Here is a 25,118-nt window from a genome sequence, read left to right on the forward strand (position 1 = left end):
ACAAGGACCTAATCCAGCCTCAGGAAGGGAAAGGGCTGAAAAACTGCTTTAGGAAAACAACGTGCTGAAGATGTATGATTGTATTCAAATACCAACTCTTTTTCCAGGCAAGGTTGCTTCATGTTGAAGACAATATCTTTAAGGTGTGTCTTGACAATGACAATGGTATTTGAAGTACAGTTATTCCTAATGTAATTTGCAGGATGTACATTATCAGACAATCAAGATCATAATTTTTAATTTTTTTTACCATAAGTTTCACGAAATGCACACATTAATCCCAACTCTGTGCCTTCAACAGTCCTACATGAGAACTCTTGAGGTGAATTAAGTTTTCAAAACACACTCATGAAGGTTCAGATATTCTTCCCTCCAGAACCCTTAACAAATGTCTATGTTGAGAACCAATCTCCGACTACATCATTGTATTTCTGTCCTAAACGTCAAGGCTGGAAACACAAGCAGTTCTGCATGTGCAGCACTAACACTGTTCTTCAGTTTCCAGTCATCCTCACCTCCACCAAACTCCTTTCAGCTCTTCTGGTTTTAGCGATTTTAGCTATTTTCTGTATTATCTGTTACCTGTATTATATATTGTGTCTGCATAAACTCTGGAATGCTTAGACCATAATAACCATCCTTTCAGTTGCAATGAGCTTTCTCCTAAAAACTTGGCATGCTCAAGTGCCACAAGACACAGATGATAAAGCTCTCATGGGTACAGGGACAGGCAGCTACAGGAATAATGCAAAGGAGGAAAATTCTGATTGCTTTTCCAGGGTCTCTCCACTCCTCTCTGAAGAGGGACTGATTGTGCAGCTGAGACCAAAGAATGATCTTTAACCTGCTGGTCTCGCCATGGATTATGAAGTTAAAGTGTACCAAACAACCGGACATCCATAAGCAGCTTGAAGCACCAAAATTACTGCTTGTGGAGCACAGGTTACATAGAACAACATTGATTTACATAGAGTCCTCAGTCACAAAATGAGACTATTTCTCAACTTTTTATTTTAATCACCTCATTTGTTACTGTTGAGTTCCTGGACCTCTGTAATTCAATGTACAACAAAGTAACAGTACCTTTTGAAAAGTCAGCAAAGTACTTCCAAATGAAATAGCAACTGAATTCTAAATTCTGATTCTAAAACTGGTGTTTTAACCAACAGATTTTGCATTATTGTACATACAGCCAACTAGATTCACCTAAAAGAGTAAAAGCTAGTCATTGCAACAACTACTTGGTCATTGTAATTATAGAAAAGATCAGCTTGTTTATCAAGATGATGAAAAAGTAATAATGGCTTTATCAAGTGTGCTGGTCAGAGAGTAGCGCAGACATATATTTAAAGATGTGTGATTGGGAAGAACAAGAATTTTTTTTCTTTGAGGTAAATATTTTTGCTTAAAATAGGCAATTTTCTACATCTTTAGAAATGAGCACTCAATTGTTACTTTCCTTCATTAGTAAATGAAGGAGGACGGTATTTCCACATTGCAATCTAAAAACTCACTCCAGACAAATGGTTTAAACCCAGTATAACATCATTCACGTTAAATTTGCACTAATCAGAAAGAAAGGCTAATATTCAGATATCTTAAAACCCAAGAAAAACATTAAAATATTCTCTTCTTGGAGTGCCTCCTGTGAACTACTGACTTGCTTGCTTTCTAAATCACTATCTACATTAACACAAATGTTCTTGTTACCTTTTTGTGTTGCTACTGAATTGGCAGGATCAAAGAGCAATGAATAAATAAACAATATTCCTAATGTCTTTAGTAATTAAGCACTGCAATTGCTGCAGAAAGTATATGCCCCCTTTTAGTTCACCTCCCAGACAAATGTTCCATTAGAAATGACAGCTCTTGCTGCTTTCTTTTAAGTGGTCTTTTAAACATGTTAATGGTTGTGAAATCTATTTGAAAAATAGAGGGGGATGGGGTTTGTCTGGGCTTTGTGGGGGTTTTTTTAGTAATTTTATTTAATCTTGAATTACATAATCTGAATTATTTGGAGGCCAAGCTTTATTTGTTTGAATGAAGTTTTTGTCATTAAAAGTCAAGTTCAAATTGCACTATTGTTTTAATATAGCACTAGGTGGCATAATGATGTTCACATTAGAGCAAATTAAATGCTTTATCACCACCCTGGTACTTAGTTGGATAATAGAAGCTGCGCTTTCTGCCAGATAAGAAGTCCTGATTTCTGTAATGATAGGAATGTGAATATTGTTAACCCTCTTTTTTGTTCTTTGCAAGAGTAAACCAAATTTTAAAAGAAAAAAATCATTCTTATTTAAAGAAGACAGTATAAAAAACTGTTGTGCTGTTCACATCAAAATACCAGTAATCTGATCCATGCACTTTCCATTGATACCCTATAGTCAGAATATCTTGTTGCTTCTAAATAGGTATACAAGAAGGGCGAAAAGAGACTACAAACAGTAGTAAAACTTTCTTGTTTACTGTCATTTCTCAGCTCTATAAACTGGCAAACCTGGGCTATCACTAGCTGATAGATTATTTACAGGTGACAGCATTGTACTGGTCTGTGTTGTTTAACTTCCATTAGCACTTGGAGGGATGTTAACCTCTTCGCAGAGAAAATTTCTTTGCTTCTTTTAATATATGAAATATCCATTCTCCCCCATCAGAAACCCAGGCATGTACTAGATCCCCGTAACACATGGATCCTCAGCAGTACAATTTTAGGCAAAGAAGTTGACAAGGTGATAATCAAATACTCTTGTCATAAACCTGCCTGTTCAGTCAGGTGAGTAGGATTTATGTCCAGCCCCTCATTTTGCAGACTTAGGTTTTGCCAAGATGTGATTTAAGAATTGAAGGTCCAGGTGGAAAAGCAGTGGCAAGGATTTCAGTTAAAAATCCTTTAAATCGTACTCCAGTCCTGATTGTGACAAAGTTTACCCTGAGCAATTTTACTTGTGACCAACATTAAGGTAGATCAAAGACATATAGCTTGAGAGTTATCACTTTTTCTAGGACTCCTGTTTCATCAGCTTTGATATGGGCCACATTAAATGCATGTTGACATTGCCAGGAATTGGACCAGGTGAGTTGAATCAATCTTTTCCATTTCTAACTCTATTAATTCCACTATTATAGTGGACATAATGAAAGATCCTTTTAGACTGATTCTGGTGTCAGTCTGAACCAGCATTATGTCAAAAAAAATTTAAGTCATCTTCATTTACTGTAAGCTCAGAGACTTGCTTTTTTGCTGCAGATGTTCTGTCATGGTTTGCTTGAATTCTGGGCAGTAAATTACAAGATACGTCAATGTAAAGTGGCAGTGAAATCATTTATCATTAACTTGAAGAGGCCATTATTCAGCTGTGGAAGATGACTGTTTTATGAAATTCAAAGGATGAGATCATTATTTAGTGACCAGAAGTGTTCATTTTCCAAAACACCGCAGTATGTAGTGACAGTGAGAAAGCAATGGAGCCTAAGCAATTGATATAATTTTATCTGGATAATGTTTTGATGTTTGCCATCCCAGCTAAAATTGGCTTTTATGAGACTTGCTGCTGATTAGCTATTGGCTAGCTGCTATATGTGCCCCGGTTGTTTCTGTGCAATTACAACTCTCACAAGTTACTGCAGTACCACAAGCAGGTGCCCTATCTGAGCGTCAGGAAAGGATTTTAAGAGGTATAAAGCCTTCTATCCTTTAAGGGTTATTTGAAACATTGGATTTTCTAAACAAACACTTCAGGAAGTCCAGAAATTATAGTTTCCTTAGTTTTTTGACGCAGTCAGTAACGTATTTACTTGTTTTATGAAAATTATCCCCACTTAGCAAGCTTATTTGTGCAAGCAACTGAATATTGCCAGGACTAATTTTTGTAAAGACTGAAGATGTGTTGAGCACAGAAAAAGCGAGCGTAGTAGGGAGCACAGTATCAAACACCACCAAGTCACCAATTCCTAGAAGAGGTTAAAGACAAGACTTCTCTGGTTTATGACGCAGTCGGTAAAGAATGCTGAAGTGCCTACCTTTTCCAGCTGGTGCATCCCTTCCTCTACGCAGCAAATGGATGCCAACGTTCTCAGCGTCTGGGGATAAAGGCACCTGAAACAGTCCTGGCGACAGATTTTAAAGAGAGCAACTACACCTCCTTCCTGCAGGGGAAAAGCAAAAATCAGAAAAACAGCACTGAATGTTTCCCTAGTATTTAACCGAGATTGGGATGAAGGGGGGCCAGATTCCTTTAGTAATTTATCTAAATTAGCTATCATCACAACACCAACAAAGAGGATGTTAAGCTCACACAGAGAACTCAAGTTGATTAATGCTTATACACTGAGTGATGAAAAAGTAATACAGCCTCAGTGGGAGGTGTGCTTAAGCGATTGACTTTTACCCATTACAAGCACAATTTAAATTAAACTTGACATTCATGCAAAAATTACAAAAAATTATCAATAGGCAGCAATTGGAGGCACATTTAAGTAACAGCTCAACCATATGCTATTAGTTTAAAACAGATTTTTGTTAGCATGTATTTCCCATTCCTCTACATTTCTGAGCTCCATACAATATTTATTGAATGCTAAAATATGAAAGAGAAGGACGTATGGCTGAAGAGCTACTGAAAATAATGTGGAAATAGGTGTCAAGTTCTATACAGATACAATCCATATCTTCATCCTCTAATACATAAAATTTGCATTCCTAAACTTTTTTCTTTAAGTATGGCAATAATGACAAAGATTTGAGTACATATACATCCTTACAGTAGCTATCCTTAATCATTTCCAACACAGCTTCTAAACATATAAGTGTTAGCAAAGTTCACGTAATAAATGGAAAGATATAAATACAGACAATACATGGACTTCATGTGGTGTGGATTTTTTGGATTGTCCTACATTTCAAAATTTTAGGCCACCAGGTAGACTACAGATGCCTTATATTATGTAAGAGCAGACTTATAATGAAGAGGAAAGCATTTAAAATATTAATGACAGATGAAAGATCTCAGACTGAAGTATTCAGATTACACTAGTAAATTAAAAACAGTGGGAATCATGGACCAAGTGTAATATACACCCTTCTTTTTAAGCCTGTTTCAGTAACCTTTATATAAAAATATTTTTCGGATTCACAGAAACAAACTTTTTTTGCTCAACCTTTTGTATTATTTGAAAACCCAACAGGTTGTACTGACATAAAACCTCTGGACTTCACTCATTTTCAGAATTCTACATTTTTGTACTAGTTCTGCTGGAATAAAGAATAATAGAGCAAGCAAAGCTATCTGTTCAGTCTAACAAAAATATATACCAATTTATAAGAAAATTAGAATTAGGCAAAATTAATACCTCAATACATTTTCAAGATAGAAGGTTTATATTATGCCTTTGCATATGTATATATGATTTCTGTGAGATTAGCGAAAACAGTAGTCTTACTGAGGTTTTCTAAAAGTAAAATTTATTTCTGGAATTGTAAGAAACGCACATGTACCTATATGAATTATTTTATATCTAGTACTGCTATATATAGCCTACTGCAGAAAGATATTTCTGAGCCTTTAAAATAAAAAAAAAGGCAGTACGCTAACAAAAAAAGTTTCACTTATATTTAAATATATTTATATATGTTATATACAAAAGAATATTGATGTGTCACCCAAGCAGTAATTAAATTATCCATGACAAATATAGAAAACAGCTATTACAGTGTTGTCCTCAAACCTAAGGTAATTGGGATTTTTTTTAAATTTTATTATCAGTTTGAAAGTCCCCACTGTTCAGTGGAATCAGAGATGATCTGATTCTTTGCTTTAGTCATAATAAGCAGAAGTCTGTGGACAAAGCTAGTAAAGCTCAAGTGATGTTGGTACATTTGCTTCAAGCTTTCTGTACGACAAATGGATGGCCTGCTTTTGCCTCTGATGGACAGGAGGTGATTTATCACTGCATTTGTCAGGAGGAGATCTAAACTGTTCATTCTGTGCCCTGTGTGCCATTACCAAGCTGTAAAATATTGATCACAAGTAATGAACCTAGAGAGCTGTAAGTGAACTATGAAATAGGTGGGAAATACTGAGCCTGATTCCACGGCTTGTCAAAAACAGTGCCCTCACTGGGATCTCAGCATTCCCCAGATTTTATTCATTTTTTTCAAGATTTGCCCCTTGTATCTTTTGCAATGATGACAAAACTATTCCATCTGAGAGGGATATGCATAAATTGGTCAAATGGGTAAACAGTACCATTCAGACAAAGAAACATAACAGCACTGAGCTTTGCTTGCTTTGGCGATTAACTTGCACCTTTCCCAAAAGCTCCTGATATCTCTAAGCATACTTTTATTTATCCTTTGTAGACTTTTGGTCAAAAACTGGAAATGCCAAAATAACACATGAGAAGCTGGTCTTGCTGTAAATCAAGTTTCACCTGGGACAGGCTTCACATACTCTGTGAAGCAGTATCATAAAGAGAGGAGAACTTGCTTTACTGCTTGATGACCTACTACTCTCCTATATTGGATTAATAGGAATTCAATTTCTTGGACACATCCCTGAGATGCTGTTCAGAAGGGCTAGCAGTAGAATACAAAATCACCTGAAATATAATCACAAAAAGTATGTGAAGGAGGTTGTGAGTATAAAAAGCCCCCCTGTGCATAGTGAGGTGAGTGAATAAAGAGGGGAGAGAAAAGGCATCCAACTCTAAGGTGTAATATTTTGCAATTTCAGCCTGAAATGACTCAAAGTGCAGTGAATTCTCATCAAGTCTTTCCTCATGATGGAGGACAACATTTATCATTAGCTTGAAAGATGATCTCCAAAGAAAGCTTCATAATAAATACTTTCTTGAAAAGGAACTGACATACAAAGGTAAGGCCGAGATGTATTAAAAGCTTCTCAGAGCAAGTGATCTGCTGCATATCCATATGGAACGCAAACAGTCAAGCATTCTCCAAAGAGTGTGATAAGCAGGTACGGCTACCTTCACTATCTTCATTTTTGCCTCCCTCTCTTTTAGGAGACTATTATTATAGCATCCGGTTCAATAAAGTTGGTATTAAACTCTAATTATCATCAGTGAAATGGATTTATTTACAAAGACTTTTTTTCTTTATCCCTCTATGTCCCAGCATTTATTTATTGTAACTCCAGAACTGATTTTTACTGATTACGAAGCCAAATCAATTTAGATCTAGTCTATTTTAAATAATGCTAATTTTTGACAGTTGCTCAAGTCCACTCAAAATTTATAATTTCTAGTTTTTAGTGTCTCCTTATGCTCTTGGAACATGAAGCTAGGGTTTTAACAACCAAGACTAATTTATACTTTTTAATATGAAAGATCCTAGGATCAAAATCTAATAGCTATAATGTAATAAAAAAGATTTTTGTGAATACATCCCTACAATGCAAACCCCGATAATGATACAGCAAGTTAGTCACATCATTTGATGCTTAAGTATGTGTCGTAAAACTTGACAATTGGTTCCAAAGGTAGGAAACTGATTTGCAAACAGAAACCTGACTAAAACTTTTCCCTGGTAGTTGCAACAAATTCTCCAATTTGGAGGGCAATGGCTCTTCCTTTCCTCATTTTCACTCTTTGCTTTTAAAATTATCTAAACTGGTGGAGTTTCCATTATGCTGCCACCAGTGTAGCTGCTTGTAGATGCACACTACATATTATGGTTCAAAACTCACAGCTCAACATTGGTTCTTCTATTAGCTCAGAATTCAAGGATTTTTATTATTATTATTGAGGCTTTCTCCCTTCACTTCTCATCTTGCCCTTGCTACTACTTGTTTATGTTAGTGATCTTAGTCTTTATACTTCTGACAAGCAGTGAGAATGACTAGCTGGCTGCCAGGGTGAGTCAGCAACATGACTCTTTCACAGCAGATTACAAAAATACATGCTAAAAAAAAAAGTTGAAGAATGCCTCCAGGTGGAATAAAATTATAGGTGACACTTCAGCAAAGGGGGTAGCATTTCAAAGCCTTTTTAAATTTTGGTAAAATATTGGCAGGGAAGGAGAGGGAAGGAGAGAGAAGACTGAAATGCTTACCAAAATGTAAAATGAGAAAACAATTCCTATAATATTGTAGCTTTACAACATGATCATGGGGTTTTTTTTTTTTTTTGCATGTCCAAGGTTTTGGTGTGTTTTAGAGTTGTAATTTATAGCTTGGGACAGGAAAAAAGCTAACAACAGTGTACCATAAGATCAGACATCGTCACTGAGAGTAAGATTTCAAGGTTACATGAACATATTTGTGGAGTTTTGCTTTCATTGTAAACAAATATTCCACTTCTCTGGCTAGTTTTTGCCAAAGATAATATGACAACACCCAAGGGAACTTTTGTATCTGTGGGAAGTTCTAAGATCTTTGCAAAACTTGAATCCATTCTCACCCTCTTAATGAGTGGCTGCAGTTCCAGATTTTTTTTTTTTCCTTTTCCAGATCACCCTGCACTTTCACTGTCATAGCTAACTAATCAAGTGACCGAATTCAAAACTCTGGTTTGTTATGATTGCTCTGCCACCTTTCTCACTGATGCAGATAACTGAGGCAATACAGAGGGTGAAGGATGATGGTGAGTCAGGACAAATGTATTTCACAGTGCACAGAGAAAACAGACACACAGGGCAGGGTATACAATCACCACTGTAATTTTGCCACCAAATACCACTTAGGGTTCTTTGCATAAGGAGAGGCATTTCCTCACTTGTAAACCTGTGACATATCCAGGTTTAAGCAATAAATTAATTTAGTGATTTATAGAAGGTCAGACTTAATTTATGCTAAAATAAACTGTTATGGAATTCACACAATGATAAAAAGCACAAGACCAATTTTTCTCAATTTGTTAGTTCTGCACTTCCTCAATACTCAACATTTTAACACTGTTTTTGGATACCACTGAGTGGAGCTCAAATACCAATTTAGAAAAAATTAAACTTTTCAGGCTGTTGCCAGGATTCACTACACATTTCTGAATCTAGCTCATTCGCAGCCTTCAGAATACAGCGGTACCTTTTATGGTGCAAACATCCATCTAAAGGCAGATCGGAAGTAAAATGCCTTAAATGCTGCTGTTCAACCTCATCTCTGAGCAGGACAAGGGATTGGCACACCTCTCTACAAGCAGAAGCTTGGGAAAGGAGGTTTTCTTCTTTCTACATACACCGCAGTTGTGATTATCCTATTCTCAACCTCACACAATGCCCTGCCTTTCTCACTTTTTCAAGATCCAAGTGCCCTCAAAGGTGCAAACTCTGCAGGGATTTCCAGTATCACTGATCTCTGCAGAATGATTTGTTTATATCAAAAGTTAGCATCAACTACTCACTAAATGAGAACATACACTACCAGAAGTCAGTGTAATGACATCCCTCTGTAAAAGGAAAATATTGGATGCAAAGTATTTCTAAAATTACATCTTTAATCATGGCTCCAACCTCCTCCATACACAAAGCTGAAGAGGTCTTGCTGTTTCTCTGCAGCAAGTCAGCCATATGCATAGAATCATAGGATCGCTTGGGTTGGAAGGGACCTCAAAGACCACCTAGTTCCAACCTCCCTGCCATGGGCAGGGACACCCTCCACTAGACCATGTTGCCCAAAGCCCCATCCAACCTGGCCTTAAACACTTCCAGGAATGGGGCATCCACAGCTTCTCTGGGCAAGCTGTTCCAGTGCCTCACCACCCTCACAGGGAAGAATTTTTTCCTAATCTCTAATCTAAATCTTGCCTCTTTTACTTTAAAGCCATTACCCCATGTCCTATCACACTACTTGCCTTTGTAAACAGTCCCTCTCTAGCTTTCCTGTAGGCCCCCTTTATGTACTGGAAGGCTGCTATAAGGTCTCCCCAGAGCCTTCTGTTCTCCAGGCTGAACAGCTCCAGCTCTCTCAGCCTGTCCTCATAGGAGAGGTGCTCCAGGCCTCTGATCATCTTTGTGGCCCTCTGCTGGACTCAGTACAACAGGTAGCAGAGTAGAGGGACAGAATCACCTCCCTCAACCTGCTGGTCACACTTCTTTTGATGCAGCCCAGCATACAGTTGGCTTTCTGGGCTGCAAGCACACATTGCCGAATCACACTGAGTTTTTTATCAATAAACACACACCCAAGTCCTTCTGCTCAGGGCTGCTCTCAATCCATTCTACATCTAGCATGTAGTCGTGCTTGGGATTGCCCCGACCCATGTGCAGGACCTCGCACTTGGCCTTGCTGAACTTCATGTGGTTTGCACAGACCCACCTCTCAAGCTTGTCAAGGTCCCTCTGGATGGCATCCCTTCCCTCCAGCGTGTTGACTGCACCACACAGCTTGGTGTCGTCGGCAAACTTGCTGAGGGTGCACTTGATCCCACTGTCCACGTTGCCAACAAAGATGTTAAACAGTGCTGGTCCTGGTACCGACCCCTGAGGAACACCGCTTGTCACTGATCTCCACTTGGACATCAAGCCATTGACTGCAATGAGTTGCATTGAGTTGCAATGAGTTGCATTGAGTGCAACCATCCAGCCAATTCCTTATCCACCGAGTGGTCCATCCATCAAGCCCGTGTCTCTCCAATTTAGAGGCAAGGATGTCGTGTGGGACAGTGTAAAATACTTTGCACAAGTCCAGGTAGATGACACCAGTTGCACTTCCTTTATCCACTAATGCTGTAACCCCGTCATAGAAGGCCATCAAATTTGTCAGGCGTGATTTGCCCTTAGTGAAGCTGTGTTGGCTGTCACCAATCACCTCCTTACTTTCCATGTGCCTTATCGTAGCCTCCAGGAGAGATCTGCTCCATGATCTTGCTGGGTACAACCGGCCTGTAGTTTTCCAGGTCTTGCTTTTTTCCCTTTTTAAAAATGGGGGTTATGTTTCCCCTTTTCCAGTCAGTGGGAACTTCACTGGACTGCCATGACTTCTCAAATATGACGGACAGTGGTTTAGCAACTTCATCCATGAGTTCCCTCAGAACCTGCGGATGCATCTCATTAGGTCCCATGGGGTTGTGCACCTTCAGGTTCCTTAGACAGTCTCAAACCTCATCTTTTCCTACAGTGGGCAGTTTTTCCCTCTCCCAGTCCCTGCCTTTGCCTTCTGTGACTTGGACGGTGTGGCTAGAGCACTTGCTGGTGAAGACTGAGGCAAAAATGTCATTGAGTACCTCAGCCTTCTCCATATCTCAGGTAACTAGGTCTCCCGTTTCATTCCAGAGGGGGCCCACATTTTCCCTAGTCTTCCTTTTATCACTGGCATACTTGTAGAAGCTTTTCTTGTTGCCCTCTCCATCCCCGGCCAGATTTAATTCTATCAGGCCTTTAGCTTTCCTAACCTGATCCCTGGCTGCTGGGACAATTTCTCTGTATTCCTCCCAGGCCAACTGCGCTTGCTTTTACCCTCTGTAGGCTTCGGTTTTGTGGTTGTCTAGGAGCTCCTTGTTCATCCACGGGGGCCTCTTGGTGTTTTTGCCTGACTTCCTCTTTGCTGAGATGCATTGCTCCTGAGCTTGGAGGAGGTGATCTTGGAATACTAACCAGCTTTCTTGGGCCCCTCTTCCCTCCAGGGCTTTATCCCATGGTACTCTACCAAGCAGGTGCCCGAAGAGGCCAAAGTCTGCTCTCCTGAAGTCCAGGGTAGCAAGCTTGCTGTGCACCCTCATCACTGCCTTGAGGATCTGGAACTCCACCATTTCATGGTTGCTGCAGCCAAGGCTGGCCTTTAGCTTCACATTCCCCACCAGCTCCTCCTTGTTGGTGAGAACAAGGTCCAGCATGGCTCCTCTATCACTCTATATGCATGGCCAATTGTAAAATTCTCTCCACTTATGCAGCTGGTACTTAAAAAGTACTGTCAGGAGAGACACTAAAAAGATGCCCAAGATACTGAAGGGAGTGATAATACCTCAGGTGGCACAAAGACAACTGTAATTGAATCAATGCCCAGAAACCTGTTGGAGCTTACCGTCCTACTGCACTTGCTTGCAGAGGCATTGAGCTTTATTTAAGATTAAGGGGTTTGCCCCCCCCCCTTTTTTTTTTTAAACTCTAATAGAATAATTGTGGTAATAAACTCTTCGGAGTGAGGCTTGCAAAAGCAGAAAAGAAGAAAAAATGTAGTTTCTCAGAGTAAATTTTGTTGTTCTTTTTAACCTAGATTATTTGTCTCCTGGAATACAGAACTTCATCTTGTACTCTACATTTCAAAAATTGCAACCACTATTAAGTAAAATAATATACTATTAAGTAAAATAATGTACTTGTATTACTAGTTTATTTTGGATTAATCCATATATCCCCTTACCTTAGCTATGATACGGCACAGATGAGCACCTTCCTGGGTAAGGCTGAATAGACTACTAATCGCTGACTCAGTGATGTACATACTATCCGACAATTCTATTTGTCTCAGCAGGTTCTGTGTGACATAAGATAACAAACATAATTTACTTCCAATTAAAAATATTAGTGTTATATTTAAAGATAAGATGGAGTATCATCTTGCTTCTCACTCAGAGAAAGGGAAAAAAATGCATGGGCAGGAGTCAGACTGATAACACTAATACATTTATCATTGCATTTGAATAGATATAACCAAGAATAGCAATATTTAAAAATAAATATGAATAGAGTAAGAGAATAGGTATGTGTGTGAGAACATTCAATAAAGAACTTTTCAGCTGTTGAGTAAATTATTATTTGGTTTGTCCTGGGATTGAACTAAAATTTTCAGAAAGCAACTAATTGTCTTAGTGTCGAAGCTGTATCACAAGGTGATGCAGCATTTCCACCTTATTTATAAGGAATATTGCTATACCCTTTCTAACACTACTTTCTAAGGCTCTGAGTTCATCACTATTTTCAGTCTACACAGAAAATGTCATTGACCAATACAAGGAATTCCATAGAGAAATATAGTTTATTTCTCCAATGTATGAAATAGGTTAAATATTTTTAGCTTTGTAAATAGTTATCTTGCTTTTGCATGTGTGCCATTGCAGCTTCACAGAGAAACACAGCTGTCAGAAGAATATGAAATTCATTTAATTTTACTCTTTCTGAAAGTACATACAATCATTAGAGGAAGAATTAATTATATTGGTGGGAGGAAGAAGGTAAGAATTTTTATATTTAATCCAACTCTGACAGAAGTGCAAGGAAATATTCCACATTTTACACTGTTATTTATACAAAATTTAATTATTTTCCCTTTAAGAGGCTGTGCTCTCTCACCTTTAGCATTAGAAAAATGTTCCATAAAAAACGTAAGTTATCAGTTCACATTTTAATATGAACCTATCCTGAATAAAATCCTGATACACTGATCAGAAGAGAAAGCTCTTGAGTACACAATTTAAGGTGAGAGTTCTGACCTCTCACAGAGACACTTAGTCTGTTCCAGAGCAGCAAACTACCCACAGACAATGTGGTTGTATGGCAGAAGTGGGCACGCAGCCTGACTGAATGGCTCAGAAAACTATTCTTAAAAATGTTTTTATTAATTACCTCTAATCCAAGTTTTCAGCCACGTAAATATACACAAGATGACACAGAGTATTTAATTCTGCTCCCTTAAAAGAAAAAGGGACTAGGATTTCAGGTGTATCAGTAGGTGCCAAAGTACCCAAAGACAGAAATTTTAGCAATGAAGAACTGCTCTTCAGATTAAAAAGAATAAGCATAAAACCAACCACAACCTACTCACTAAATTTGCAACAAGCAAAATTATTTGCACACTTTAACTTATATGTGGTATTTCATGTAGTTCTCAAATCCTAACCAAAGCACATTAGCAAGTACCTTGTTAGTTTGACTGTAATTCTCCAAATGTATTCTGGAGATTCTCACCACCTAGTAGTAATCTTTTAAAATTATAAGGGATGTTTCTGAAAGGACTACAACTGGTTTTGCTATCTTAATGCATCAAAGTATGTTAGAATTTAACCAATACCGTGCATTAGTTTTGTTTTAGCCCCATAGTAAATATTATTTAAATCCTATTTCCTCTTCACTAAGCCTCTCATTTCTTCTTTTTCTGCAGAGACAACACAAAATGTCAGCATAACATCACCTCTAAAATATGGACAAATTAATTGATCATAATTACATTTGGGGTTTTTTATTTGAGGAAGATTAGAGGGTGCAAGGGGATTTCTAATGAGATCTCAAGAAAGAAACCAGTGTAAGTTAAGATAGATGGGTTAGACTTACAAGTTGCTACTATTTCAAGAATGGTCTAATGGAAAAAAATTTAATGCATTTGTAGTCTCAGCCTAATTACTCAGTGAATTTATCTGCATTTAATCACCACTGGAAACTATACATCATGCCTGCAATGATACAGCACTGTTTCTGGAAGGTTACACACACAGATATGTAGAACCTGTACACAACATCGTGTTTTATGACTACTTCCTAGAGTCTAAGACATGCACTGGTTAAAACGTATGCTGTAAAAATATACTTGATATATGTACATCTTCTAAAAAGTTTAGCTTTTAATGAGAATTACTGAGAGCAGGAGAGACTTTTTCCAACATTTCTAAAGAAAAGCAGCATCTGTATGAAAGGAAAAGAAAATGTGTCCAGAAATTAGATGCCTGGCAATAAAAGAGGCATATCAAGAAAAGTAAGTACCATAGTGAGCCATAAGATCATTTTGTTTGGGATTTGAGGTAATTGGAGAAGTTGAGAATACAAACATCTAGAGTTCTTTGCAAGATATTTGAATTACTGATCAAAAGTTTGCTGAAAATTGAGCTCTGTAATTCTAATCCTCCTCTTAATGGATGTTCTCCCTCAAGATTCAATGATTTTGAAAGACTTTAAAAAAACAAAAACAAAAACAAAAACCAACCAAACAAACAAACCCCCCAAAAAACCTATAAACTAACCTGTGCCTCATGTGTTAAAACCAGCTCTATCAACTGGCCAAAATACTGAGCAACCGTAGTGAGTGTTTCATTAATACACGATTTCATGGACTTCAGTATCTGTTCATCTTCAGTTTGTATGCACCTGCAAAGAAAGAGAAAGGAGAGAGATGAAGGAAAAAAGATGCAATAGAGAACTATTGTTTTATCAAGCTGATCGTCACATGTGAACTCTGTGTTAATAATGGACATATAATGGGAATTCAGTTCTTCACACAAGGACACTGTCTTTGTGCTATTAGCATCACACTAGACTTTTAATCAAAGCTTTGTCTACACATAGTAAGTATACTATCAAAGGGTAACAGTGGACATTAATGAATAAAGTTTGGATCACAATTTACTTCACAGACTGCAGGCCAAATTTTGCTGCAGATGCTGTGTTTACAGCAGTGTAACTGCTATTTTCCACTTACGCTGATAGTTACAGTCACTCAAGGATGCCTGTATTTCAGCTGCAGCTGTGTATATCCATCCATCTTTCACGGCCAAAGAAGCGCTTTCGATAATTTTCTTTTTTTTTTACCTTCTCTGCCATAGTTTAATGATAGCAGGTTAAGGACCCAATATGGATGTGTGTCCAGATGAGTAAACTTCACTTAAATTTAAACAGCATACTCAAAAGCAAAATTTGGCATTCTATGCAGAAAGATTACATACAGCAGCTTTACAGAGTTAGTAAAACTATCCTGTAACCAGTGATATTTCACTGTAATTGAAGAAATGAGATAAAGATGGAAAACTTTATACAATTCAAACAAAATAACTAATACTTCCTTACAGAAATGTATTCATTTGAATTGTCAAAACATATTCCACCCAGGCAGGCCACTGTAATGGAAGATACAGTTTGGTTGATCAGTGTCTCCACCTACACAGCAAGTGCCCTTTTCAGCTTTACCTGTCTTTCACCCACCACTATCAACTTTTTGTCAAACAGAGGAGGGAAAAGGTTGATTTGGGGCAGACACTACGAGATCAGAGCTCTCATTAAATCAGTGTGTCTCATAGTAGAATATAAAAGTAAAGTCTGAGCTGTGTGGGTTTGGCAAAAAAGCAATAGTGCTCAAGAAATGTTCTTTCCTGATAATTAGATGGTGTCTTTTTCCGATGATCCCCCAAGCAGAATGACTTGCACAGTGTTTAAAGTAAATCGACAAAGACTGATTGAACTGTGCTGGAGGAAACATGATAACTTATGTTAGGCAGAAGAAATATCATGAGAAGAATTATAAAGAGATTCTTATCTTCCAATCTCAACATTTTGGAGTGCACAGAGCTGAGTAAACCTACAACTGCAACTTAAAGAAATGTGTATTTATTTCAGTTTAATTTACTAATACATGGATATGTGCGTACAGGAATTGGTAGCACGACAGTCTTGCAACTTAAGTTTTCACACCAGCTGAAATCTTGGCTCCACAGCGTTTGAAGGGAACCTTGTTATTAATATCATTAGCATCAGACTTTCTTGTCTGATGTCTAAAAGCCCTGAAAAACCCACTTGCACAAAGCTTTGTGTCTATGCCAGGCTCTTTGTGCAACAGCAGATCCCATCTTTCATTAGGATGCAGTTTAGATAAAAGCAACTCACTTCACCCACCAGAGGCTAACATTTAGAAAGCCTTTCAGAGCTGCGGGGGCCAAGTTCAAACATTTGAGGGTGTTAGTGGATTTGTACTTCTCATGAGAAATTCTATAACACAATAAAACAGCAAAATTAATATTTCAACTAGAAAATTTAAATTACCTTTCTGTGAATGCTGTAAATTCTGAACACTTGTCTATTAAAAGTTTTTCAAACTGCAGAGAGAGAAAGAGAAAGGGGTTTTAAATCAGTATCTATACACACAATTGCTTTTAAAAAACAATGCTTGTTTATGATGATTAGGTGAAAACCCTCCAGAAATATAATCTTTCATATGGACACCCTTTTTCTAATTTTCTGAATAAAATGTGCAGAGATAAAACTAAATTTAACAAAAAAGTAGTATTTCTACATCATAAGTGCAAATGAACCCACAGATGGGCCTTCTAACTACTTTAGTCCAGAAGTCCTCAAAACCAAATTTTCTTCAACGTAAATTGTCAAAGTTATTAACATTCAGAATCAGGCCTACAATAAAATAGGATCCATGGCTGAAAAGGGATTAGTCTTAAACAAGGGACCAGTATCAGTATGCAAGCATTTCTTACAGATTGTTTAAAGTAAGTTTTTATCATTACAGCAAAAAAAATTAAACAAGACAAACATGACATCAGGTAAGGCATCCTACCTGGTGCATTTCTTCTGAAGAATTCCTGGTGAATGCATTGTATTCATTTATCATTGAACGCACATGGCAGTTGACTCTTACTGTCATGCTGTGGACTCTCTGCCATCTATTCTTCTCCAGCTTTTGAGCAATCCTGGTCAACTCTGTGCTTATGATCCAAGCTCTTTTTAATAGCAGCTGCAAGTTATCACACGTGCTATATTGCGAGGAAAGGATAAGTTCATTTTCACCATCCTTCTCAAGGCTGATCGGCTTGGACTGGAGAATACACATACATTCACAGTCTGTCATCAACTTCAAATCTTCCATCCATCGCTGAACGGAGTCTACCTGAATTAAGTGCATACTGGAAGGCAGAGAAAGAAAAGGAAGAATGAGGTAGAGCAAAACAACCTTAACTAGCATAACTACCAGCAATACCATACAGTTGCATCCATCTACCAGGTTGCAACTGACTGACAAAAGGCAACCAACTGAACAATTTGCTTGTAGTAACACAGCAACATGCTTTAGCTTTCTATTTCAAACACAGGTTTTGGTTTTCTAATCACCTTTACACCACTTACTTACCCTGCTATAAAATTGTTTGTGAAAATGGGGAAATGTTTCTTGCACATTCAGAGTTTAATATGATGAAGGAGCAGTTATGGGTGCATTTGCTTCTTGTTTATGGGACTGTACTGACAGCTTTTTCTAGACACTTTGTCTATTAGACACTTAACAGAAAAAGTTTTACCTTGCAGCATTTCTCCAAAGCCCTTCCACCCACCCTGACACATCCAAACCAAGACAGCAAATGATACTATCAGCAATATCTGTGTGTTGGGTTTGCGTGGCAAGGTTTTGGTAGCGGGGGGGGCTACAGAGGTGGCTTCTGTGAGAAGCTGGTAGAAGCTTCCCCTGTGTCTGATAGAGCCAATGCCAGCCGGCTCCAAGACGGACCCACTGCTGGCCAAGGCCAAGCCAATCAGCGCCTCTGTGACAACGTATTTAAGAAAGACAAAACCAGTTAGAGGGAGCTTTTTGCAGCCGGAGAGAGGAGTGAGAAGATGTAAGAAACTCTGCAGACACCAAGGTCAGTGCAGAAGGAGGGGGAGGAGGTGCTCCAGGCGCCGGAGCAGATATCCCCCTGCAGCCTGTGGTGAAGACCATGGTGAAGCAGGCTGTCCCCCTGCAGCGCATGGAGGGAGGATGAGGGGGTGTAGAGATTCCACCTGCAGCCCGTGGACGACCCCACGCCGGAGCAGGCGGAGGCACCTGAAGGAGGCTGTGGCCCCGTGGGAAGCCCGCACTGGAGCAAGCTCCTGGCAGGACCTGTGGACCCGTGGAGAGAGAAGCCCACGCCAGAGCAGGTTTGCTGACAGGACTTGTGACCCCGTGGGGGACCCACATTGGAGCAGTTTGCTCCTGAAGGTCTGCACCCCATGGGAGAGACCCACGCTGGAGCAGTTCATGAAGGACTGTAGCCCGTGGGAGAGACGTTGAAGAAGGTCGTGAAGGACTGTCTCCCGTGAGAGGGACTCCATGCTGGAGCAGGGGAACGATGAGAGGAGTCCTCCCCTTGAGGATGAAGAGGTGGCAGAAACAACATGTGATGAGCTGACCATAACCCCCATTCCCCATCCCCCTGTGCCGCTGAGGGGGGGTGGAGGTTGAAGCTGGGAGTGAAGTTGAGCCCAGGAAGATGGGAGGGGTGGGGGGAGGTGTTTTAAGATTTGATTTTATTTCTCATTCCTCTACTCTGTTTTGCTTAGTAATAAATTAGATGAATTTCCTCTCTCAGTTCAGTCTGTTTTGCTCATGACAATAATTAGTGAGTGATCTCTCCCTGTCCTTATCTCGACCCACAAGCTTTTTGTTGCACTTTTTCTCCCCTGTCTAGTGAAGGAGGGGAGTGATAGAGCAGCTCTGGTGGGCACCTGGCCCCCAGCCAGGGTCAACCCACCACAATCTGTTCCTGCCATATCATAATCCCTTAAACCTCAGCTGGATTCTACTTCCTGACCAGTCCTTTACCTTCCCCCTTAAGTTCTCACTGCTTTCTGTACAATTTGCACATCTGACTTCCAAAGCACATTTTTGCACTACAGCAAATACGATGTGAACCAGCAAGGCTGAAAGAAACTCCTTGATGAGCCTACCGTGACACAAGGGCAATGGGCCTGCATTTTGTGCTCTTGCACCCTCCAGCTAGTAAAATGTAGTACCGAAGACAGCAGCTGTACTGAACTGTTCTGAGCTCATCTTTGTGAGGGATCCCAAGTTCCCCAGAGCCTCAAGGTAAAGTTACCTAGATTTTTTTTTTTATAGCGAGTTGCCCAGATCCTAATAAAAACCCCTTAATCCTCACCTCAACCATACACACATACAGAGCCAGGTTTTATTAGACATGACTACTGTCATTAACGTTGTATCTAACAGTATATAAAGGTCAGGTATAAGACCCTAGGTCAGACAGAGCGAAGTTTACACAACTGCATTCATGATGTTTACACAACTGCATTCAAAGATGGTGAGGGACTGTTTGCTAGGGAGTGTAGTGACAGGACAAGGGGTAATGAGTTTAAGCTGAAGGAGGGTCGATTTAGATTAGATGTTAGAAAGAAATTCTTTACTGTTAGAGTGGTGAGGCACTGGAACAGGCTGCCCAGAGAGGTTGTGGAGGCCCCTCCGTGGAAGTGTTTAAGACCAGGTTGGATGAGGCTTTGGGCAACGTGGTTTAGCAGAGGGTTGGAACTAGGTGATCTTTGAGGTCCCTTCCAACCCAAACCATCCTATGATTCTATGATCCTTACCTACCTCTGCAGACATGCTATGGTTTCTACTTTTGTTTCATTTAGTTCAGGGAATTCCTTAGTTGCAGCACCCTGATCCCTTTGATGGCCTGGAAATTTGGTCCCTCTCTCTGAGGCCTGCCTGACCCCTTGCTGCCTCCTGGAGTCTCTCAGACCATCTGCACAAAGTGTGGGCTCCCAGCTTTGTATTTTGACTCTCACCTACCACATCTAAAGCTTACATCATTTCAGTTTACATTTTCCCTTCCCTATCCTCACAAGAGACCAGTTTCTCTGGTAAATATATACATAAATATATATATTAAAAAAATTTAATATCAATGGTAGATTAAAGATAAATACAATGACAGTTACATAGAACTAAAGGAAAAAGACGAGTTATTGTTAAAAAGCAAGCCATAATGTATTTTCAAATTATTTAAGTTTTCCTTATCTTTATGTAAAAACTTAAAAGATTCTCAATGATGGTTGCCAAAATTAACCATCTGACCCCACTAGGCCCATTATATCCCCTCAACACAACATCGATAATTCATGATTGTTCACTGATAATAAAGCAAAGCAGGAAGCCAAGAAGTTCAAAGAATCACTGCAAGTCTCCATGGCATAGAAGATTTTGTTTTTTATGTCTGAAACAGTTTCTGCAGAATTCATACCCAAGCATGACCAACAAATGTAATATTTGCATATAAAACACACTTCCAAAAGGGGCACTTTACTCAGCAAGAATTTCAGATTTCTGATCTACAATGAATAAAAGAATTTTTTCTGACAGTTTTCATCAGCTTAGGACTCAGTCTTAATGTTTAGCAAGTCTTCTAACACGCAATACTTCAAAATTTTAGTATCTCTTCCTCTAGTGAAAGATGAATTGATGCTAAAGAATTCTGAAGAAATGAAGATGAAATGCAAAGAAGAAATGAAATTAAATGAAAGCAAGAGAGACTGGGCTTAATTATTTTTTTCAAACTTCTGTTGGTATCCTGGAGCTAATCTGACAGCATAGTGGATTGTTGTCTACCTTCTGGATACATGCTGCAGTTTTATATGATGCTGTACCAGAAAGGACAAAAAGAAAGTTTGTATTATAGCCCCCATTCTTTTAATCCAGATACTGATTTATTGCAACTCAGCATCACTGCAATAATCCTCTGTGCTGTTACATAAAGTCTTACTGTTAGAACAAAATCTGTAATTACATTAGCCAAGCTAAGGATGACCAGGTGGAAGGTCTTTTTAATTCTTGTGCTTCCATTTATACACTGAACACCAGCTGAACTCAATAAATCTCCTTCCAGACCACTGAAGTAATATTCTACAAATGAGCAAAATTTATTAACATACAAATGAAAAGGAGGATCACCTCAAGTTAATTTCATATAAATCAAAAATAAGATACAAGAGATCAGTTTCATTGATCCAATCCCCCTTTTCACCATATACAATGAAACTACTTTTAATTTTAAACTTTACAGGCTACTGCTATTTAAGATCTTTATTTCACTCAGCTTTGAATATTGTGTAATTGCATTTCATGATCGATTGTGGCTCTCTTTCTTCTTGGTATGTGTTGTCTCCTTATTGCTTTTTTGGATCTGAAGCAAGGTTTCCTAATAAACAAAAATAACAACTTTAGAAGTTTGAGATCATGATTTATCACGACGTGTATAGCTTTCATGCAGTACAGGACAAACTCATTTGACATAGAGTAATGTATTTTTCATTTCTAAAGTGCACTATGATAATTGATTAAATCTCTGTTTAGTAAGTACAAATAAACTCCTACATTATAAATTGAAACAGAAAAAACCCTAAAATAGAAGGTTAGGGGAAAAAAACCAAAAACAACAACAAAAAATTTTTCATATTTCCTTTAATCCCAAAAGCCAATTTTCACTCTGAGGAGAAAAAAGGATGATAAAGTTGTACAAAAAAGGTATAGATGTTAAAGAAACTCCCCTTGTTTGCACCTCTTCCTACTAATTGTCAGAAGTACAATTGTAGAATTTAGGATGTTCTCTCATTGAAACTTAGTATTCCTTAACTTACACCAATATAAAAAATAATACCATTCACCTCTTTTCAGACAGAACCACAGAAAACTCCCCATGCTCAATATGTCAGCTTTTCTGACACATTATGTTTTAAAATTCACATATATCATGACTACTTAAGTGAAATACATAAATGATTCACCTCCATCCACATCTGCCTGTATTTAGAGAAAATCTTCCTAAGTATTCAGCACATGAATTTGTAGGCTAATTTTTAATATATTAAAATAAGGAAAGCAAAAAGTGTGATGATTCCTAATTACCTGTTAAGTCATATTTCAGACAGCATTTAGTGAACTCCAAAAACAAGTTGAAAATTTCCATTTTTTCTCCCCATTACTGAAAAAAACCTACGCCTACAAAATAAAAACCAGCCATAATGGGTCAGACCAAAAAAATCTGTCTAGCCCATTATCCTGCTCCCAACATGGCCATTAGGAGATGCATAAGGAAAGATTATAAGAGGCATGGCAAGAGCTGAGCAACCCCTCCTTCCCATCTTCTGGCAATTAGTGGTTTAGGAACTTCCTAAGCCAAAAGTTGTGTCTGAGCAGGATGTTTTTACAATTCATGAAACAAATGTAGCCATTAATCCCTTTTTGAACTCAGTTAAACTTTCGGCCTTTACAACATCTAGTGGCAGTGTCTCACATTGTTTGATTATTTTTTTGTAAGAAAAAGTGTTTCTTATTGTTTGTTTTAAACTTGCTGCCTGGAAATATTAACACAAGCTCTTTAGTTCTTGGATGCTAAGAGATACTGAAATGATAGTTCTGCATTCACCTCTTCATGTAATTCACTATTTTATTTGCTCTACCCTATCTTCTCTCTGTTATCTCATTTCCAAGGTAGAGAAACTCAGTCTTATCTAGTCTGTCACCATAAAGAAGTGATTCCACTCCTCTGATCATCCAGTTACTCTCCCCACCTTTTCAAAAAGCCTTTTTCATTTTTCCTGTGTCCTAAGATGGAGTGGTAAGAAGAGCATGCAATATAGAATCATAGAATCACAGAATGGTTTGGGTTGGAAGGGACCTCAAATATCATCTAGTTCCAACCCCCCCTGCTGCAGGATATCCAAGATTCAGGTAAATTATGGATTTATACATTTGACTTACATTTTCTGCACTGTCTTTCTGCACTGTCCCTATTTTCCAAGAATTCCCAAAATTAAACTTCTGTTTTACTCCAGTGTTTTCCAGAGAGCTGTTTCATTTTTACCTTCCAGAAAATCTACTTATTTTTATTTCAGAATCTTTTCCATGAGTGATAATTACAGAATCATAGAATTGTTTGGGTTGGAAGGGACCTTCAAGATCATCTAGTTCCAACCCCCCCTGCCATGAGGAGGGATACCCTCCACTAGACCAGGTTGCCCAAAGCCCCATCTAACCTGGCCTCGAACACTTCCAAGGAGGAGGCATAATACATAATTTAAAGTTTGCTATTCTATAGGTACAATGAAAGAGATTGTTCTTCAGTTCCCTTCCCCTCTTCACATGCACTGCTTTACGTTTATTAGCATATAATTTCTTCTGGCATGTTACATTTCAGTGACTCAGTATTGTGTGACTTTTTGTGTTTGCACATTATTTTAAATTAAGCTGAATAGTTTTGCATCAGCAGGATGTGTTGTTGTCCTGCTATTATAACTATTTTTCAGGTCATTAAATACATTAAGCGAGACTGGTCCAAGCATAAGAGACCTTACTGGTGTGATTTTCCCCAGTTTCATTTAATTGAGCTACAGTAGTTGGGTAACTGGCAGAGATCCTGAAGTATATAGACAGTAGTTCCCTACCAGTTAGAATTTCTGAATTTAGTATGTCATGGCATATTGACAAAAAAGCAATTTATCTAGACTCTACACTATAAAAGCAGCATTTCACGTAAAAATAGTAGTAAAAATAATTCAGTGCAAAATAAAAATTCAAGAGAAAGTCTCCGGCATTTCTTCAAAGTCATCCTATTTTAATTGAGGTTGTAAAATATTTGATGAAGTTTTCAAGAGCACTCAACTGAACCTGAGTAACCAGCAATTTGAATACCCTGCATTCTAGTGTGCTTGCCAAAAAACAGGGTCTTTTAAAAATTGTGTTATTTTGAAAAAATCATTTGGTTTCACTGGCTGAGACCAACTTAGAGCAACAGCATGTTGAAAGTATATTGCTTCAAAAGATCCTTAGACCTTGTTTCATACAGATGTTTCTGCACTATATAACACATTGCAGGCAAATTTCATCCTGGAGAAAGACTCATATAAAAAAACAGCTCTCATTTTAAATTTCTAAAAAGAGGCATATCACATTCAGAGTTCTGTTCCCAACATTTCTCTTCTTTTTTGCTATTTTCTATCATCCAGTAAGTAGTTTGTTAACTAATGAATCACAAGATCTTTAGGATAGATAAGATAGCTTGACATCAAAAGAATTGCTCTATCTCATGTTGGTACTACATGAATACAAAAGTGAAGAATTAATAATTAGATAATTTGTTTAAAACTTCCAGCTTGGATCTCTCTACTACAATTTTACTGGCAGCACATACGCTTCTTTTTTAAATTACAAATGTTATGATGAAAAAGAGTTATACCCTCCATTTTAGCACTGAGTTTCACTAAGTGCAAAAGTTTCATGTTTCATAACGTTGTGTTGAAGTCCGAGCTGATCAATTCATGTGAATAATTCCAGTGGTCATATTTATAAAGTGTAAAGATATCTGCTCAGTCAAATTATGTTTTTGAGGCTTCTTAGCCTTTTTATCCATTTTCACCTATTATGACAGATTTATTACCAATCCTAATGACAGCATTTAGTACAGCTTCCAGATAAGCCTACAGTGAAAGTCAATGCCAAGTCTTACAACTGTGCTCAAATTTATTATTCTAATTAGCTGTAGGTAATTAATTGGCAACAAACAACTTCTTGAATGTATTTAGCCCCCTCTTTGAACATAAATCATCTCTAATTTTTTTCTAATTCATCTTTTCAAAATTATTCATAGGTACCAAATACACCCAGGGCCAGTTTCCACATCAATACAATGGACAG

At 38.2% G+C, this 25,118-nt stretch overlaps 1 protein-coding gene across 3 annotated transcripts in view; it reads right to left on the reverse strand.

Annotated features, from left to right (window-relative positions):
- The window catches only part of INSC (INSC spindle orientation adaptor protein), a 147,518-nt gene that overhangs the window by 49,849 nt on the left and 72,551 nt on the right, over positions 1-25,118 (reverse strand). For all 3 annotated transcript variants that reach the window (XM_075755090.1, XM_075755092.1, XM_075755089.1), the window contains 5 exons: positions 17,220-17,565; positions 16,694-16,746; positions 14,905-15,028; positions 12,315-12,428; positions 4,024-4,149 (listed from right to left, as the gene is read on the reverse strand). In XM_075755090.1, coding sequence (XP_075611205.1) covers positions 4,024-4,149; positions 12,315-12,428; positions 14,905-15,028; positions 16,694-16,746; positions 17,220-17,565 — 763 coding nt within the window. The remainder of the gene's footprint in view (positions 1-4,023; positions 4,150-12,314; positions 12,429-14,904; positions 15,029-16,693; positions 16,747-17,219; positions 17,566-25,118) is intronic.

The sequence above is a fragment of the Balearica regulorum genome, chromosome 5 (assembly GCF_011004875.1).
Source record: "Balearica regulorum gibbericeps isolate bBalReg1 chromosome 5, bBalReg1.pri, whole genome shotgun sequence".
NCBI lineage: Eukaryota > Metazoa > Chordata > Aves > Gruiformes > Gruidae > Balearica > Balearica regulorum.